Genomic DNA, 17,534 nt, shown 5'->3' with positions numbered 1-17,534 from the left:
TTTCTTTTAAAATGCTTTTTAAAAACATGTTTAAATCTCAGAAAACATTGTATTCCATTCCTAATTTTTTTTTCTATTACTTTTCATTTAAAATCCAAGAGGGGAACATTGACTCAAAATATTTTCTTTTCCTATTTTACCAAATACCGTCTAGGCAAAGAATCCTTCAGTTGTGCCGCTGCCCTGGTGCCTGGCTCCCGGGCCGGGGTCCCTCTGCGCTGTGTGTGCCTGGCAGCACTAGAGGGAGCCTGGCGCACGAGGCTGAGCGCTGGAGCCTTGGCAGAACGAATGCTGCACTTCAGCCGCCTGGGTTTGAGTATTTCTCTGCCAAGAACCCTTTCCAAGCTGTTACAAAGTTTGAACATGCACCTTTCAAGTTTTAAAGAAGGCCAAACAGATCAGTATGATTGTTCTCAAGACAGATCTCTTTGTATGATGCACTGCATAATGTGCAGACTCCAAAGAGCTTCTTCCCACAGCGTACTTCAGCCAGATTTTTTTTACATCCAGCTATGAACCTCTCAGATGAACTGGTCAAGTCTCTAAGGAGTGCTCACTCTAAGTGATACTTAGTTTGGGTTAAAAGTTGGAGCCATATTTCAAACTTAGAAAAATATGATTTGCAATTCCAAAAATAGGGATTAGTACTGGAGGACAGCAGAAACATTTTAGTGTGCTTAAGAACTTGAAGAGGATGAATAGCTCTCCTGCCTCTGCATGCTTATAGACTAATTATCAGTGTTTTACAGGGCTGTAGCTGGAGATAATGGAGCTTACTTAGCCATGTCTCATTATCTTTGGTTCTGTGTAAGACGGCCCTAGTCCTGCAGCCACTGATATTAAAAATTCAGGAATCACAGGATTCCTCCTTGCTTAAATGTTGATTATGCCTGTTCAGTCCTACAACTCAGTTTGAGAAAAGTTTCCTTTCTTAATATTATTACTTTCCAGGTGACATCAGGGCCACCGTACTATCACACAGTGCAAAATCACTTGCAAAACCAAGGCCCACCAAGAATAAGCAAAAACATTGTTTCATCTTAACAATTCTGCCAGGCTGCCTCCTGCATATGATCTTACCAGCTAAGTAGCTCGAAGGGCCCAGAGGATGAGGTACAGATGTCACAAGCTGCTCAGTTTTTCTCAGTAGTGTGGGCTGTTACTGTGCAGGTGTCCTCTGTCTGCTCTTCTTTGAATAATGAATTAGTCTTTCAGTCTGTAAATACAGCCATGAGCACGAAGCACAGGACAGTTTCCTTTGCACAGTCCTGTGGATTCAGAATGGTACTTCCTTGATGGAGAATGACAGCTCTTCAAGCTTGTGTGAGCATGCTGGTGAGGAGTGGCTAAAGGCTTGCCCCAAGCCCAGGGTCCTGCTATTCGGTGTTACTTTTGCAGCTTATGAAACTTGTGTTACCAAGCAACAGGAGTGCTACGCCCTTGGAGATCATTAGCATAATGGTTGGTTCCAGAATGCAAGATTGAGCTGGATGGAAAAGAACTGAATGGCATGCAGTGCCTGGAAATGTTGTATTTAAAATTATGCCAAAAGAAAAAGCATCTGGAGCTCATTAGATGCTGTTAGTCAGCTTCTAACATTGCCTTAACTGTCCATTTTAGTCACTTGACTATTTCATTTTACTTGGCTGTAGCAGAGTGAGAGATACTTGTCTGTGTGTGTTCAAACTCACGGTGTTTGTGATATCATCCTTACCATGTGCCAGATGGGTTAGATGTGGGCGCAGGAGGGAAGGCTCATTCAGTGCTGCAGCAGAGAGTACTTGAGCTGCAATTTATCTGTTCATATGTATCTACCTGTCACATCTCTCTGCCATATCTATCAGTGACCCTTCAAAAGTGCACTTGGTATAATGACTTCCATCTGGAGCATGTGAATATATTGAAATTTGTCCCTGTGACTGAGGTTATCAAGCTCAAGCTTTTAGTAACTGATCACAATAATTTCAAAATAATATCTGAAAGAAATCCTGCTAAGGATGAGAAGAAGCTGAGTGGTTTGTTTAGGTGTTATTTACAGGAGATGCAACATTGAGGCCTCTCTTGCTGATAATAGGACCAAGATATGATTGCCATAAAGAACCTGATGATGTTAATGTACTTGTCTGATTCCAGGGCTAGAGATTGCATTCTACTCACCTAAACAAATAAACTGGATTTACTTGATTTGCTTCTTCATGACCTGGAGTATGCCTGAGTGCAGCATCTCCACAGTGGAAATGTTATCCCTTTGGTTTAAGCACTGTGAATGTGCATGGTGCAAGCAGAGTTCCATACGGAAGGGAGATTCCTTTCTCCCCCCCTCCAGCCCTTTCAAGACACCCTGCTTCAAGGAGCCCTACTTGAGTATGGTGTTTATTTTTTATTTTGAATTACATCTCAATTCTTTAGCACAGATTAATGATACCCAGAAGGTGGACTGATACAGTTAAACAAGGAAGATGCTGTACCTTTAGAGTAAAGTAATCTAACCTAGCACTCTTCTAAGTTTGAGAGAGACAGATTATTTCACAAGGAAAAGTTGGTTTTTCTTTTCAAGGCTTCTTTCCTCTGTTAATAGTATGACTTAAACCTAAGTTGTGGCTTACCAAAAAGGAGATTTTCTTTACAGTATCTTTGCTTTAAAAATCTTTGCAATTACCAAAGTTGGTTTAGGAGAGCCTAGGCACCGTTTTTTTAGACTGTAGTCTGGGGGATGGGGAAAAAAAAAGACAATTAAGGCAGAAATTAAGAATCTATTAAATTTATTGGAATTTTTGCATTAATTTTAGTAAGGGCAAAATCTTATTCGTTGAGATTATCTCATCTGCAATGAATCTCCAAATGGGTTGAGGTCCACCTGTCTCTAGCAAATGGCACACTCACTATCACAAGGGTGAGATCATAGTCTGATGTTAATGGAAGAGGGATTAATAAATCACGTATAGAGTAGCCAAAGGTGGATCATCATTAGTACACATTGTGTTTACATTCTGCCACGGCTGGTGTCCTAACAATGCCTTATAAATTAAGATATAGATAGATGTGTAGGTACTTCTCTTGAGTTCATATAATTTCACTCCCTCTGGAACTGTAGTTATTTATAAAGCACCTCAGTTTCTTTTACAAACCAGCCTTTGATTATTTATTTATTTTTAAATTCACTTACTGCAGTAGGGTAGCTGATCTTCATCTACACTGAGCTTTTGCTGTGCTGTCTACAGAGGTGTTGGCTGGAAAAATGCTGATTGATTATCAAGGAGAATGTTGGAATAGGCTTTAGCTGCCTGTAATGCAATTCTTGTTTCAAGACCCTGAGTCAACAGAGGAGAATGGAGAACTTCAGATCTCTGGGGAATTAGGGGGAGCATCCTCTGAGACCCAGAGGGACGGATTTTACAGGGGAGAGACTACATTTAGCCTGACTTATTTTCATGACATGGTGAACTTGTCAACCTCTTTGAGTTATGTAGTGGCTCCCAAAGTCAGCAGAGAGAATTATTTTGACCCTTGTGTGGTCTTATTAGCTGTTTAAGGCTTGTGATGAGTAGAGCAAGTGTTTTACTAGGGGGTCATGGCACCCACAAATCAACATATATATATTTGCATAATATCCACACAAGACGGGCACAGTTTAGTAGTCCTGTGTGAAGCATTTTATAATGCTCTCCCCTGCTCTCTAACTCACCCAGAAATCCAAAATAAACCTGGATGGTTTTAGTGAGCGAGTATGCTCCTGTGGAAAGGGAAGAACCTAACTTGATCACTCTGTAACAAACAGCCTAATCCAACCACACTTCAACTAATGCCAGGAATCCTGATCCTGTTACATCCCTTTAAGATACCCTCTCTGAGTTCCAAATGTGTCTTGGAGGCCTTACAAAGGCCGCTGGGGCAGCGCTCTGTTAAATGTACATAGAGTGAGAGAGGATTTTATTTTAAAGGCTAAGTGTTCATGATACTGCTTTTGTACTTTGGAGTTCCCATGTTCATGAGCCATGTGTTGCTCAAACTGGGGGTGCAACACAACTACTCAATAGAATTTCCTCTGATTTACACTGTGTAAATTGTATATGCTAGTCTTTTTTTGGACAAAGAGTGAATATCATATTTATCTGTACTGGACATGAACTCTACACCTTTGTGTGTACTGGTTTCCAGAAACATAGCCTATCGTTATTAGGTTTCATATGCTTAGCAGGAGACTTAAGCAAAGCTTAGGAATTGTAGAGCATGTGCTAGAATTCATCCTGGCTTTCATGTTTATGCATTCAAAACCTTTCTCTTGGACACACACTTTTCTCAGCAAAGAATAAAATTACATGTAAACCATAGTGCTTTTTCTTTATGTACACTATTAAATGGTCCATGATTGAATAAGCGGTAAAATTATTCATAAGCATGATAAGTCCTTGACAAGAAATTACTACAGCCAATTCAATAAAATGGTAATGATCATAGACCATTCTGGTGTTTTATTTAGATCTTTGAAGCTACTTTCAGCCTTGCTTTGTGGATTTCTAGTGTGGTCCAATACAGACCACAGGAGTAAAAAGTAGGAGTTAGTTATTCCTGCAGTAGTTTTATAACCTATGCTGAACTGATTTCCTTACACTTCGTGAAGTCACTGACTCTGAGCTGGCACCTTAGGATTTGTTTTACTCTTGAAGGGAAGAGCCTCTCTTACCACCAGTATCACATCAGTAAGCCTGTTTACTTTGGCAGATGGAAAGTCTCTTCAATCTGTGTACTGGTTTTGACTGGTATAAGTTTTTTGCATTGTAGAAGAAAATCGCTTTTGGATTTGTGCTGGAAGCACTATTGATAATTCAGAGATGCTTTAGATATTGCTGAGCAGTGCTTACACAGGGTCAAGGCCTTTTCTATCTCAAACTTTTCCATCAGGACCATGGCGAGGCTTGGGGTGTGTGAAACGTTGGGAGGGAACACAGCGAGGCCAGCTGATCCCCACTGGCCAAAGGCATGTTCCACAGCAAACTGTGTCATACTGGGCATATAAACCTGGGGGAGTAAGAGGCAGGGACATTCCGAGTGATGACGTTTGTTTTCATAAGTCATGGTTACGTGTGATGGAGCCATGGAGATGGCTCAATGCTGGCCTGCCAACGGGAAGTAGTGAGTGAATTCCTTGTTTTGTTTTGCTTGCGTGCATGTCCTATGCTTTATCTGTTAGACTACCTTAACCCACACGTTTTCTCACTTTTCCTCCTGCAATTTCTTCATCCCTATGCAGGGACAGTGCCGAAGTGACTGTGTTGGGCTCCTTTACCAGCTGGGGCTAAACCATGATAATCCAGTTGTCACTTGTCTCAGTTTGGTCTCTAGATGTTGACAAAAGCAAGTCCATGGTCTTCAGATACTGACATATATTCTGGTTCAGTGCAGTTGAAATGAAATTTTGTTTCCTCAGAACCTTTGACTCTTTCTTATTTTCAAGTGAATTCCCCTGCTTTTAGTTGATCTGGTTTTGGTTTGTTTATTTATTTTTTTATTTAAAGTTTTAGCATCAAGTTGCATTTTGAGAAGCAAAAATGTGGAAATGACATGTTTTTTACTTTAAAAAGTATTAAAATGGCAACCCACTCTTTAAGAACTATATTTGTTTCAAAGTGGATTGTGCAACAAAAGTCTTTGATATGGAGACTGAGAGAGTTCTGTTTTTAAGTCAGTGTTTTCTGAATGCTTCAGAAAAGCATGAGCTTTTGAGAATAAGGCTTCAGAATAGAATCAGACAGGCTTAACGGTACCTGTCATGAGCACTCTATAGCTCTACAATGGCATGAGAGTGGGAATACAGGCTGAGCAGTATGGGTTAACTCAGAACAGCACGAACCTAATCAACACACTCTGATTTTGGAATTATTTGGTCAATGATGAAACTTCAGCCTTCTAGTGCTGGTGTTCTCTCATTTCTGTGTGATGGGAGCAGAGGGCACAGGGAGCACAGATGTTAATGCGCTGACTTTCTCTTATTGTCCTGAAGTAGGCTGTTCCAATTAAATGTTTGTTCCATACAGGAAGCACTCAGGAGGGGAAAAGACAATGCTCCAAAAGTGGCAGGTAAGCTAAACCTTGGCTGCACATAATTAAGCAAAGAATTTCACTGCACAGATATGTCTGCACACAGATATGTGTGTGTGTGTGTGTGTGTACACATGTACCTCAAGGCCTAAGCTGTTCTCTCACTGCTGGAGGTGAGGTTGTTGGCAAGAGGAGCACAGTGTTTACATCTGGTTTTTGCAGAGTTTTTGTTCCTCCTGCTATGAAACATATGGTGCTACTGTCTGGCAGATTAAGTGTGATTTTGTGCACATTTTTAATTTGAGACCAAAGAGACCCACCTAGTTGAATGTTCACAGATCATCTATACAGCAAAATCAATGCACAGATGTTTTGCTGAGCTGGGAGATGTGTTTACTTTTCTGTAGCCATGATCTTGGTGACTCAAGGCAAATGAAGAAATCCATACCTTCTTGCTTATATGTAGCACTTTTTGCAGCCTTTTCTGTATAGGCAGTTGTCCAGGGTTTTCCAATATCCAGTCTACATGCATTTTGCTCATTTTAAATCAAGAAAAAGTGCTCTGTTATGCAAATACAGCATAAAAGCACTGTGTGATTATAGACAAATGCAAATGGCCTGTCTGAAGAAGAGGACAGAATGAAGACAGGTTCTGTGGAATGGATTGCTGTATAAGAGGTATTGTGTTGATCTGAATGGCAAAGGATGGTTGATTCCACTATTTACGTCATTCTTGTCCTGGTGGACCTGGGAGCCACAGGCCTTTGAGGGTGCCTTTGCATGGTTTTTTAGGGGCAGAGTCTGGAGATTTTAATGCTTGTTTCCTTTCCCTGCAGAAGAGGGAGATCAGCAACTTTGATTACCTCATGTACCTGAACACTCTGGCTGGCCGCAGCTACAATGATTACATGCAGTATCCTGTGTTTCCATGGGTCCTTGCTGACTACCACTCTGAGGTCAGTGCTGGCTGCAGAATTCCATACTTTCTATGGTAGCAACTGCAAAGGATTGGTGAATGATGCCACTGAAGCAGAGGGGTCTAGACCAAGGGTTTAAAATTTGTAGTTTGTTTGAACTGTACTGATTTCATAAGATTAACTTTATTTTCAAGTCAGCAGACTGAGGGTCATGTTCTGTGGATAAACATCTATTAAATATAGACCTAGTTAAGGACATGCTGCATCAGCTCAGCAGATAGGCATGGGCAGGTTTCTGTGAACACAGAGGAAGAGTTTTGGACAGAAAAGCCTTAAGAGTAATTTGCAATCTGCCAGGTCCTTTATTTGTGAAGTTCCAGAAGAGGGTAAACCTGTAACCTTCTTGTATGAGTGAAATTTCCAGCACAGCCTTGCCACTCCCAGTGTCACTGGGATAGTTATGATGTCCAAGATCTTAAAATCTGCATCTCTGCTCGGTTTCTTTTCAGACTCTAAACCTCACTGATCCTCATGCATTTCGAGACCTGTCAAAGCCCATGGGAGCACAGACTGTGGAGAGGAAACAAAAGTTCATCCAACGCTTCAATGAAGTGGAAAAAACTGAGGGTGAGTGTTCTAGGAGGCTAATAGACAGCAGAGGCTTGAGTCTCGTCAGAGCAGCCAAAAACTTTGCAGATCTGTGGCTAAGGGAAACACCATTCCAAGGAGAGCCTCTCTCACTGCTGTATACAAACTGATTGACAATTCAAAGAGAAATGTCTCTTTGAAAGAAATGCAAGTACTGCCTTATGTGCCTTGTACTGCTGCACTCTGTTCTCTTCCCTTGGACAGGAAAAAAGCTACAGCAGAAAGCAATGTTCCCTGGAAAAACGGTGCTGTTAGCAAAGCTGCACACATTGGTCTTATTTTTTAACTAAGCTACATATAGGAGACTGCTGCATGCAGGTTAGCAGCTACCTTGAGAAAAGAAACAGAATGTTGAGGCTGTTGACCTCTGGAGATCAAGACCTTTTTTGGCACTACTAGAGAAAAGGATGATCTGGAGAGTTAAATGACTCATTCTTCCGAAAATGAAATGTGGAAGGCAAAAAATGAACATAGTTCAGTAGTAACTGTGCACATTCCATGCATGTATTCAGTGCAAAGGGTGCTGAAGCTCACAGGTCTTTGAACACATCTGCTTAGAATACCTGTTGCCTGTTTAGTTGTATTGTGGTAACTGGATGCTATAGGCTTGAAATGGTGGGGTTTTTTACTGGAATCTGATTTGTGTGCAATTTTCAGGAGACCTGTCAGCCCAGTGCCACTACTGTACTCACTACTCATCAGCAATTATAGTGGCATCTTACCTGGTCCGAATGGAACCATTTACCCAGACCTTCTGTTCTCTGCAGGTAAGGGACAAGATAACTTCTCTCCTACTCCTTGTTATGAACCATGTAGTGTGCTACTGTGGCTGTGTATTGAAGGGACATTAGTTCTTCTGACATTTGATGTACTCTATATGTGGACTTGGGGCTTACTTGGGGCAACATTTATGCCATGAAAGTTGAATTCAGTGAAAACAGCTTAAGGGGACCATGGTTGATGCGAGGGAGAAGGATTTCTCTCTTTGTGAGAGCTGAGGCATGTAAACAAATAGATAATGTTTTATTGCCTGTCTGACCATAAGCTTCTGGCTTTGGGGCAGATGAGACTTGATATGTTATTCTATAAGATGAGGTCTTCTAAGCACAAGTACAGCCATGCAGCTACTGGCAAGTACTAGGAGCTTGCTGTGGTGGCATAAAGAACATTCCTGGGCCAGGTGAGGGACATATAGGTTCTGGTAGGTGTAAAATGATAGGGATCATGGGATCAACTTCCTGAAGAAGTGAGATGAGATTACATCCAGTGCTCCAGAAAGAATATTTTGTGTAATCTTGTTCTGAACTCGTTACTGTTTATACAGTGCCCAGCTGGCTTTCACCATGGAATTTATAGAAATTGAATGTTGTGTGTACCTTTCCCATCTGCCCAGCATATAGGGGCACCAAATTTCCTGATTGCCTTTTTCAGCAGGCAGTAGGTAATGCTCAAGCAAATACACTTAGGCTGTAGCAGAGAGTTGTTACCCTCTTTTCTGTCATGTGTTGTGTTATAATGGGGTCTACCAGGAGGACCAATCCTCCAAGGTGTATTTTTTAAAGAGTATCTTGCTGAAATCTACCTACACTTGTGGAGAAATACAGGAAGATAGCTTGGCCAGAGTATTTCACACTTGGAGAGTGCTGTATGCATAGTTCAGGATGGCCATGTCTCCTGCAGCTTTCCACGTGTTTTGCTGTTGTGGTTTGGGTTTTTTTTCCAGTGAAGTAATACAAATAAAGTGCTGTGTTAATTAAGTAATAAGCCCTATGATATTGGCTGTTACCAGCAGTAGCTGATGGGTTAGTGAACCACCTGAGGCAATGGTTGCCATCACACTCTGTGAGCCATATGTTAGCTGCAGTCATGAATGACTGTGGAGCAGTTATTTCTTGTTGTAAGCAGCAAAGGCTGTTAGATCTCCCTGGCACACTTTTCATGCATAATGAGTTCACAGTCTGAGTGAATGCTTTGTGGCTGTGTTTGTGTGAGCAGCAGGTAACCAGCAGTTTTGTGAGCATAATTATCTTCAAAGGCTACTGAGATCTCAAACACGCAAAAAATGTTCTGGGTGTGGACCCACTAAAAGAAACTGTTGAACTCCTTCTGTTCTTATTCTTTTGCTTTTTTGTTGGTGCATGTTCAGCTGAGCTCAGTGTTGTCACATCCCCCAGGTGATTGGTCCTGTGGTAGCTCAGGAATTGCTAACTGTGAGATGCTTTCAGGCAACCAGCAGATCTGAGAACTGTATGATCAAGTCAATGTCAGGTTGTAAAAAGAGAACTTCCACATTAAACCCTTGGAAGGGTGCTGCTGCCTTTGAGAGCTTTGAAAGTTTCTCAGCATCTTAAAAAGTGAAAAAGCTACATTTATATCTGCAAATGGACAGTCTGAATGCATTACAAGGACATTCAACAACTTGGGTGCACTCTCTGTGAAAAACTGATGTTGGCATAACATTTTGTCTCTCAAGTCAAACAGTTGATTTGCACCTGACCACAGAAGCATTGAAGTGAGGAAGCATTGAAGTGAGGAAGCACTGCTTTCAGCAGTGGGACTGTACAGGAGAAACCTTATTTCAGTTTTTTTAAGTGTATTGAAATCTGACTCTGGATAAAAGCTTGTATGTGCTGTGCATATTGTACTGGAATGGAGGGAAAATTGGCTTTTCAAACAGGCATTGGTTGGTTCTTCCTGGGATTCTTTTCAGGAATTGGGCTCAACACCACAAAAGAGCAGTATGGTTTCCATGTCCAGTGTCTTTATTGGAAAGGCATTCTAGAACCTGCCCTCAATATTGAGATTTGCTTTTGATCAATTCAACTCTTATCCCCTTTTATTCTTATCCCACTCTTGCATTTCAGCTATCAGGTTGACTTTTCCTGACATTTCCCTCTCAAAAGTACTTATAGAGAGCAGGGTCTTTACTCCTCATGGTATTACTGACCCTTGAGCAGCCACTACCAGCAGGGAACAACTTCTTAGCATCACTGGGCATCTTGTGAGTCTTTCCACCTTCATAAGTAACTCTTAGAAACACTGAGGTCTTTGGGTCTTAAGCGCCACCAAGGTGATGGATGCTTAGTGTTACAAATTTGTGAAGTTCTGACTTCTCTCTAGAGACCATTTTGCCTACTTGCTTTGTATATATCCTGCTGGACTGTAGTTTTAAAAAGCATATTTTTCCAGTATTTTTGATGACAGTAAGGCCTCTACTGAAAGGAAAGAAAACAGACTTACTGTGTCTAGCTGTAGAAAAGTCATAAGAGTTTGTTGTCTTGCAATCTAAAAGCATAAAGCAATTCTTGATTCTCTTTTTCCCTTTCAGTGCAGTTTTTGCATTCATAGAGAGAGAAAACTCATTAATTCTGATATAAATATATGCAAATAAATTTATTAATATAGGAAATGGGAAAATCAGTTATTGCTTCCTTTATAAATAATACAGGCTTAAGTTTTAAAGATATTACTTTTCCCTAAAATGAATTAGACAGCCAGGGAAAAAATCACATTTTTTCGTGGTGGTAATATCTTTAAACAGATTTGTCGCGCTAACAGCATTTCCTATGTATATATTATTTTTATTTAATACAGGTAATCTTTTTATTACAAATCATATTGTCTCTCAGGAGATTACCACCAGCTCTCATAAAAGCTGCAAAAAAAGATGAAAAAGCATCAATCACCACCAGACACAGCACACTGTGTGCAGATTAAATATACAAAGCCCTTTAATATGCTTCAATGAGATACTTGTTAGCTGTTGATTTATTTATAGTCCTCCTTCTACTCTGTTTTAATTTCAATTTGAATCTGACTCCAAGGGTCCCTGCCTAATAATGATCAAGAGCAAGATGACCTTGTGCATCAGATTAACTCCAGATAGGCTTGCTCATGTGATTAGCCACTTTTTCACTCTGTCCCTTGGATGGGTGTGGAAAGGCTTCACAATTGTCACTGGTATAAGGAAGAAGGACGAGGAGCTAAAGCAGAACTGTGCTGTCATTTAGAGATGAGGCTGGACCAGAAGCCTAACCAGAATTCACCTTAGGGGAAAGAGGGATGGGATCTTTCCATCTGGAATATATGTTAACTTTTGGTGTGAGTCTATCTCAAAAAACAAGCAAGGAATGGGGCTTCAGCACTTGGGGTTTATTGACTACTGTCTTCTGATAACTTATTCATGAAAGTATTTTCTCCCTAAAAAAAGATTTGGCAAAAATTACTTTATTTGCAGTTGCCAGACTGAGCAGAGCAGATCTAAAGGAGTTGAAACCTAAGTGTGCAGGGGGAGCCAAAAGGGCAGTGATTCTAGCAAAATTGGCTAAGATGCTTTTAATGTAGCAGAATACTCACACTGAAGTCCTTTTGTCTGTCTCCATTTTACAGGGTGGAAGTTTTGACGTTGCAGACCGGATGTTTCACAGTGTCAAGAGCACATGGGAATCAGCATCAAGGGACAACATGAGTGATGTCAGGGAGCTCACCCCTGAGTTCTTTTACTTGCCAGAGTTCCTAACCAATGCAAATCACTTTGAACTTGGTAAGTTCTGGAAGGGACATAAGTGTTCTTCCAGCATCCTACCAAGAGGAGAGATCCAGATCATATGTTGAGAGTTGGTCTCTGGACTATGTGGATGAGTCTTTCTAACCATGAGATCAATTTTTATTCAAATAACACTACAAGAATGCAAGCTTCTGAAACTGAATTATGTCAGAAGAACCAAGTTTCCAGCCCAGGAAAAGGAGCAAGTAATTCCTATTAATTTCTGGGGAAAAGAGTTATGTGTTTTGTCACACAGAAGTGGAGTTTTATATAACCAATCTAGTTGACTGTTTTTGAAAGTTTGGCCTGTATTATCATATTTGTGTAAGTATTGAAAATGTATTCTTCTTTTGGAGATGTGTCAATTGTTAAATGGTGCTGGTGAAAGGTATTTTTGTTTTTGTTTTTTTCACTCTGCATGAGATCAGAAGGTGATTAGTTTCCAAATGTCGTCACTCTCATCTTCAAAGGTTCTGCACAACTCACATGAACTGGATACATTTTCCCTATTCTCAAGCAGCATCACAGTCCCCTCTGAATGTACACTGTCTCTAGACCTTTCTGCATCCATGATGAAGGCTCAGAGAGAATCCAGAAAAAACACTAGTCAGAAACAGGCATGGCAGTTCTGACTCACTTCACTTTACAAGACTTTTCACCATTTGCAATGCAAAGCTGCTTTCTTTACTAGACAGTGGTTGGTTAACAATTAAGGCAGAGGAAAAATACCTGAAGAATCATCCTGAATTTGTGACAGCAAAGGCAACTTAACCCATTCAAATCTGGCTATAATTGTATTTAGGTATCTTAAATGCAATTATTGAAATGAGGCATGCTAAAATATAGTAATGTTTATATTTCTATATTTATATATAAAAATAAGGGGGAAAAAATCTGTTAGAAGTTTGTTGAAAGATAAGAAACAATTAGGGTAGTTTCCTCCTGAGAGGAGGCCAAGAAACAAAGCCTGGTTGAAATCAAGATACAAGAATTGAGTGTGAGGACCCAAAGGGCACCAGAATCTTGCCAGTAGAGAGCAAATATACAGGAAGATTTTAAAATGGGCAAAGCCAAGAACCTGAATCTGTTCACTGCTAAATTGTACAGAAACTTCTGGTCTCAGAACTGAACCTCAATTTAGATTTGAATTCATCCAGTTGCACAACACTGTGCTCTGAATTAAGAACATATGCTCACCTTCTGAAAGGGATCAGGTTGCAAAGGACTTGAGAACAAAATCCCTCTCAGTGGCTGCTTTGGTAGGAATATTTGGCAGTAAGGCCTGCAGGATTATGTATAAAAAGAAAGTTGTGCAAACACATTTGTCTTGTCTGAGTTTGCATTCTGCACTAAAATGGTTTGTGCTGAGGACATGCATATTTTTACTGTTTTAGTGACAATTGCTAGAACGTGTTCTCACTGCTTTATCACTGGATCAGAAATCCCAGAACACTGGTTCTTCAGTCTTTTATGGCACTAAGTTTGATGAACCTGAAACTGCATGTGGGAAAATCACCTCAATTTCCTTTGACTTCAGTGTTTTAGTAAAGTTGTTCCTATTTTCAACGTGTCTGGTTCTTGTTTTGGATTCTTCCTTTGTAATTCCTGCAGGCTGCATGCAGGATGGAACAGTGCTGGGAGATGTGCAGCTTCCTCCTTGGGCAGATGGGGACCCCCATAAATTCATTTTTCTGCACAGACAGGTCAGTAAATATAAAGATTTGTGATAAAATGCTGTCTGGGTCCCACTGAAAATGAAGCTCTGAAGGCCAGAGTCACAACTGAAAATGCTGGATCCAAATGCATCCTGCCTTTCTGAAGTTTGTGTTGGTTCTGAACTTTGCATGACTGTTTCTCTGCCTAGCAATTCACCTTCAATCAAGGCAAACTTTCCAGACCAGATGTGGATTATGTGTAGGTTTGTGGCATGAACATATCTCAGCCCACAAGTATAAGAGAACATAATATAATGCACAGGAATTTATATGCATAGAGTTCCATGTCATTGCTAACAATCTGTGTGTTTATTTAAATTATTTATTTCCATCTCTGAGTCATGCCAGAACTAAAGGTTCTTTTTTGTTTTGGGGGGTTGAGATGGGGGAAACCTAATGTAATTCTCTGCCCTTAATGGAGTCAGCCTTGGCAATTTGAAAGCAAATAGCTCTAAGGTCCTGAGACTTACTGCAATTAGTGCTATCTATTAATAGTTAGAAAGTCTTCCATGTGATGTCATCTGCCACATAAAAGTGAATGCAAGTGCAATTCTGTATGAAGATTGTTGCATTCAAATCAGACTTTGCAGCATAATATCTTGGTGCAAGTCTCTCTAGTGCTACTGCATTGCCCCATCAGATTTCTTAGGGTGAGCTGCATGTGTGAGTGCACACAGATTGTTGCTGTGTACAGCTGTGATGAATTTATGCTCTGTCTTGTGGTCTTTCCAAAGTGCTCAATCTCTGTTTCCCAGTTCCCCAAATGTGGGAAAGGCAACACTGTCCTTCCCTACCAGCTATGCTGCAGAAAAAAAAGCCATGTATGACTGAAAGATACTGCAATTTTACACTGATGCTTTTTAAAGAAAAACGTAGGGAGACAACCTGTCTATTCTATTGTGTTGTTTGGAGTATAAGCTGCTGAGCTCCTGACTGCTTGTGTAATGGTGAACACTCCAAAGGCACTTGGATACAATGGAGAAATCTGCTTTTGCCTTGTGCTTTAGAGTAATGGTACAGTTTGGAAATCAAAACTACAGTCATCACTGCATAGCATGTTTTTGGTGTCACTGTAGAATGATCTCAGATTGTGTGAACTAGATTTGTTTTGGATGAAATGAGGGAAAAACTGCACTCCAGTTGTGTGCTCCAGATGCTGGTAGCATTCAGCCTGCAGGAACAATCTGGATTTAGTTAGAAGTAAAACCCCCAGAGTGCATTTAATGTGAATACTGGGTGCTCTCTACCATTTGTTTACAGAACTGCTTCCACTGGGCTGTACTATTTAATAACATTGGCACAGCTGATAAATTAATTTAAGTCTCAAATAGGAACAGCTTAGCAAATGAAAGATCATGTTTATAGACTTGTGTTAATAATTTGCCAGACCTGATCAGATTTCCTGTACAGTCAGTGCAATATTGTCCCTTCAACCATAGCTGATACTAGGTACTACACAGGGGAGTGCAAGAAATCTTAATTAACCTGCCCGGAAGAGTTTGTCTAACCCTGAAGTGAAGAGTCAGAGATCTTGAATTCTGAAACATGAGGGTTTCTGTCTCCTCTGATGATATCCACAAGGCTGGATGTACTAACTACTGACATTGTGGCCATTTTTAGGAGGCTTCACAATGGGTTTGGTGCATAAAACAGATTGAGGTTGACACTGTTCTGGGGTTTGACTGTTGCTTTCAACAATATGAGAGCAAATAATTTTTCTTGACATAAAACTCTGAACAGCTTCCTGTTTCATGCTTAATAAGTTAGGAATCTAGTCCACTAAATAAATGTATTTACTTCCTCCCTAAACCACAAGTTCTCCCTCCCTGGCTGGGCTTGCCGTAGTGCTCCATGAAATTCTGAGAGGCTGCACAGTTACAGCTCTGTTAGTTGCTCTGTTTTGCTTTGGCAGGAATGCCACTCAAAATTTTCAGTTTGTAATTCATGGACTAACTGCTTTTATTAATGAGTTCTGAGTCTGTTCAGGGACAGATTGTACACTGGGCTTGCTCTGTGAGCTGCCCTGTGATCATTATAGCTGTGGGCACGGTCATTTACACCAGCTGCACTGGGCAACTGCCTGCTCTGTGAAATGAGCCATTGTTCTGGATCCCATTAGCTTGTTTATTTCTGCTGTGCTTTGGGTGGGCTGGTCTGCTTGGAAGACCTTTCACTGAACATCAGGGATTACTCAGTCAAATGATTCGGAGATAGGAAAGTGCTTTTAATAAAGCTTGACACTGCTGCTTGAATCATTGGGCAAGGCTGTTTGGGAAAACACAAGGGTTTGGTGAGGCGGGTGATGGCAGGAGCAGTGGTATTTAGTGAAGCCCCATGGGTAAGACTGGCTAACCTGGTGGTGGGCACAGGTTCAGCTTGAACTCATGCCCCCTGTTAATGAACTTGCTGTCTGGTTCTTCCAAGCTCAAGTTTTCCTCTGGTTGCATTGAGCTTTCTATGGAGCTCACATTTAGGTGGATATATTACCTTGAAGCATCTCTTCCAGTCTTCTCCAGTAGTAATTGTTCATTCTGGTCCTATTAATCCATGTGCCAATCACAGTGGGTGCCAAGATCTGTGGAATGCTTTCATTTTGCTTTGTGGAACCTACCTTTGTTGTCTCTGAGGATATTGCTCCTGGTGTCTGTTAAGTCAAACGTGGCACCCTGTCCTTCTGTTTCCTGTGGGGGTCCAGTTTAGTCTCTTTTAGTGTTTTATGAGGATGTGCTGAGAATGGTGGTAGTGGAGAAACTGGAAGTGTGATGATTGACTTGCAGAGGATTTGTCTCCAGCAAGGACTGCAAAGCAGTAATGCATTTGTAATGGATACAGTCTGGTGAACTCGGTAATTTTGTTTTGGTTCCAGGCACTGGAAAGTGACTATGTCAGTGCCCACCTTCATCGCTGGATAGACCTGATTTTTGGCCACAAGCAGCATGGCTCAGCTGCAGTGGAGGCAGTTAACACCTATCACCCTTACTTCTATGGAGACAAGATGGACCTCAACAACATTAAAGACCCTCTGATTAAGGGCACTATCCTGGGATTTATCAGCAACTTTGGACAGATACCAAAGCAGGTACCACTTTATCATGAGAGTAGAGGACATAATCTATCTTGATCTTACAGTATTTTTACTGCAAACCAGTAATAGTAACTTAAATCAGAAACACCATCTGATGTAAATCTGCTGAAAGATGAGCTGTAGGCTTTTCCAGACTGGGTACTACCTCAGTATGCACCCCCACATTCCAACCATGCTGCTCCTGTTGTATCCCACACAGCTGCAGCATCAGCTCTGGGTTCTGCTCCTTCAGTACAGCCACACAAGTAATCACTAGTCTGGGAATAGGTATGGTCAATTAAAACTCAGCTCAAAGTCTCACCTGTGTTTTCTTTATCGTCCAGAATTGTTGGGATTAACTTTCTGTCTCTCTGAGGGGTGGAGGGATGTAGTCTGATGAAAGTGCAGTATGTGTAAGGTTTTATTTTAATTAAGAGGTTTATGTATGGTGGTCCTGGAGTCTGCGAATAAGGATTTAAACAGGTGTTTCTTCTTCTTCAGAAGAAACACCTTGCAAATAGAGATTTTGGTCTTGCAAATAGAGATTTATTTTTCTTTGTTCTAGCTCTTCACAAAACCACATCCATCTAGGAATGCTCAAGGGA

The 17,534-nt window shown here is 40.9% G+C and overlaps 1 protein-coding gene across 1 annotated transcript in view; it reads left to right on the top strand.

The window, feature by feature from the left end:
• The window catches only part of WDFY4 (WDFY family member 4), a 108,381-nt gene that overhangs the window by 77,068 nt on the left and 13,779 nt on the right, over window positions 1-17,534 (top strand). Inside the window, 8 exon segments of the mRNA XM_031062490.1 lie at window positions 6,036-6,078; window positions 6,876-6,995; window positions 7,466-7,583; window positions 8,262-8,371; window positions 11,994-12,147; window positions 13,762-13,853; window positions 16,732-16,944; window positions 17,495-17,534. The exon segment at window positions 17,495-17,534 is cut by the window's right edge and continues 2 nt beyond it. Of these exon segments, the coding sequence (XP_030918350.1) occupies window positions 6,036-6,078; window positions 6,876-6,995; window positions 7,466-7,583; window positions 8,262-8,371; window positions 11,994-12,147; window positions 13,762-13,853; window positions 16,732-16,944; window positions 17,495-17,534 (890 nt within the window).

The sequence above is a fragment of the Geospiza fortis genome, unplaced genomic scaffold, assembly GCF_000277835.1.
Source record: "Geospiza fortis unplaced genomic scaffold, GeoFor_1.0 scaffold130, whole genome shotgun sequence".
Classification (NCBI taxonomy): domain Eukaryota; kingdom Metazoa; phylum Chordata; class Aves; order Passeriformes; family Thraupidae; genus Geospiza; species Geospiza fortis.
Note: the sequence above shows the minus strand (reverse complement) of the source record. Positions and strands in the feature narration are given on the sequence as shown.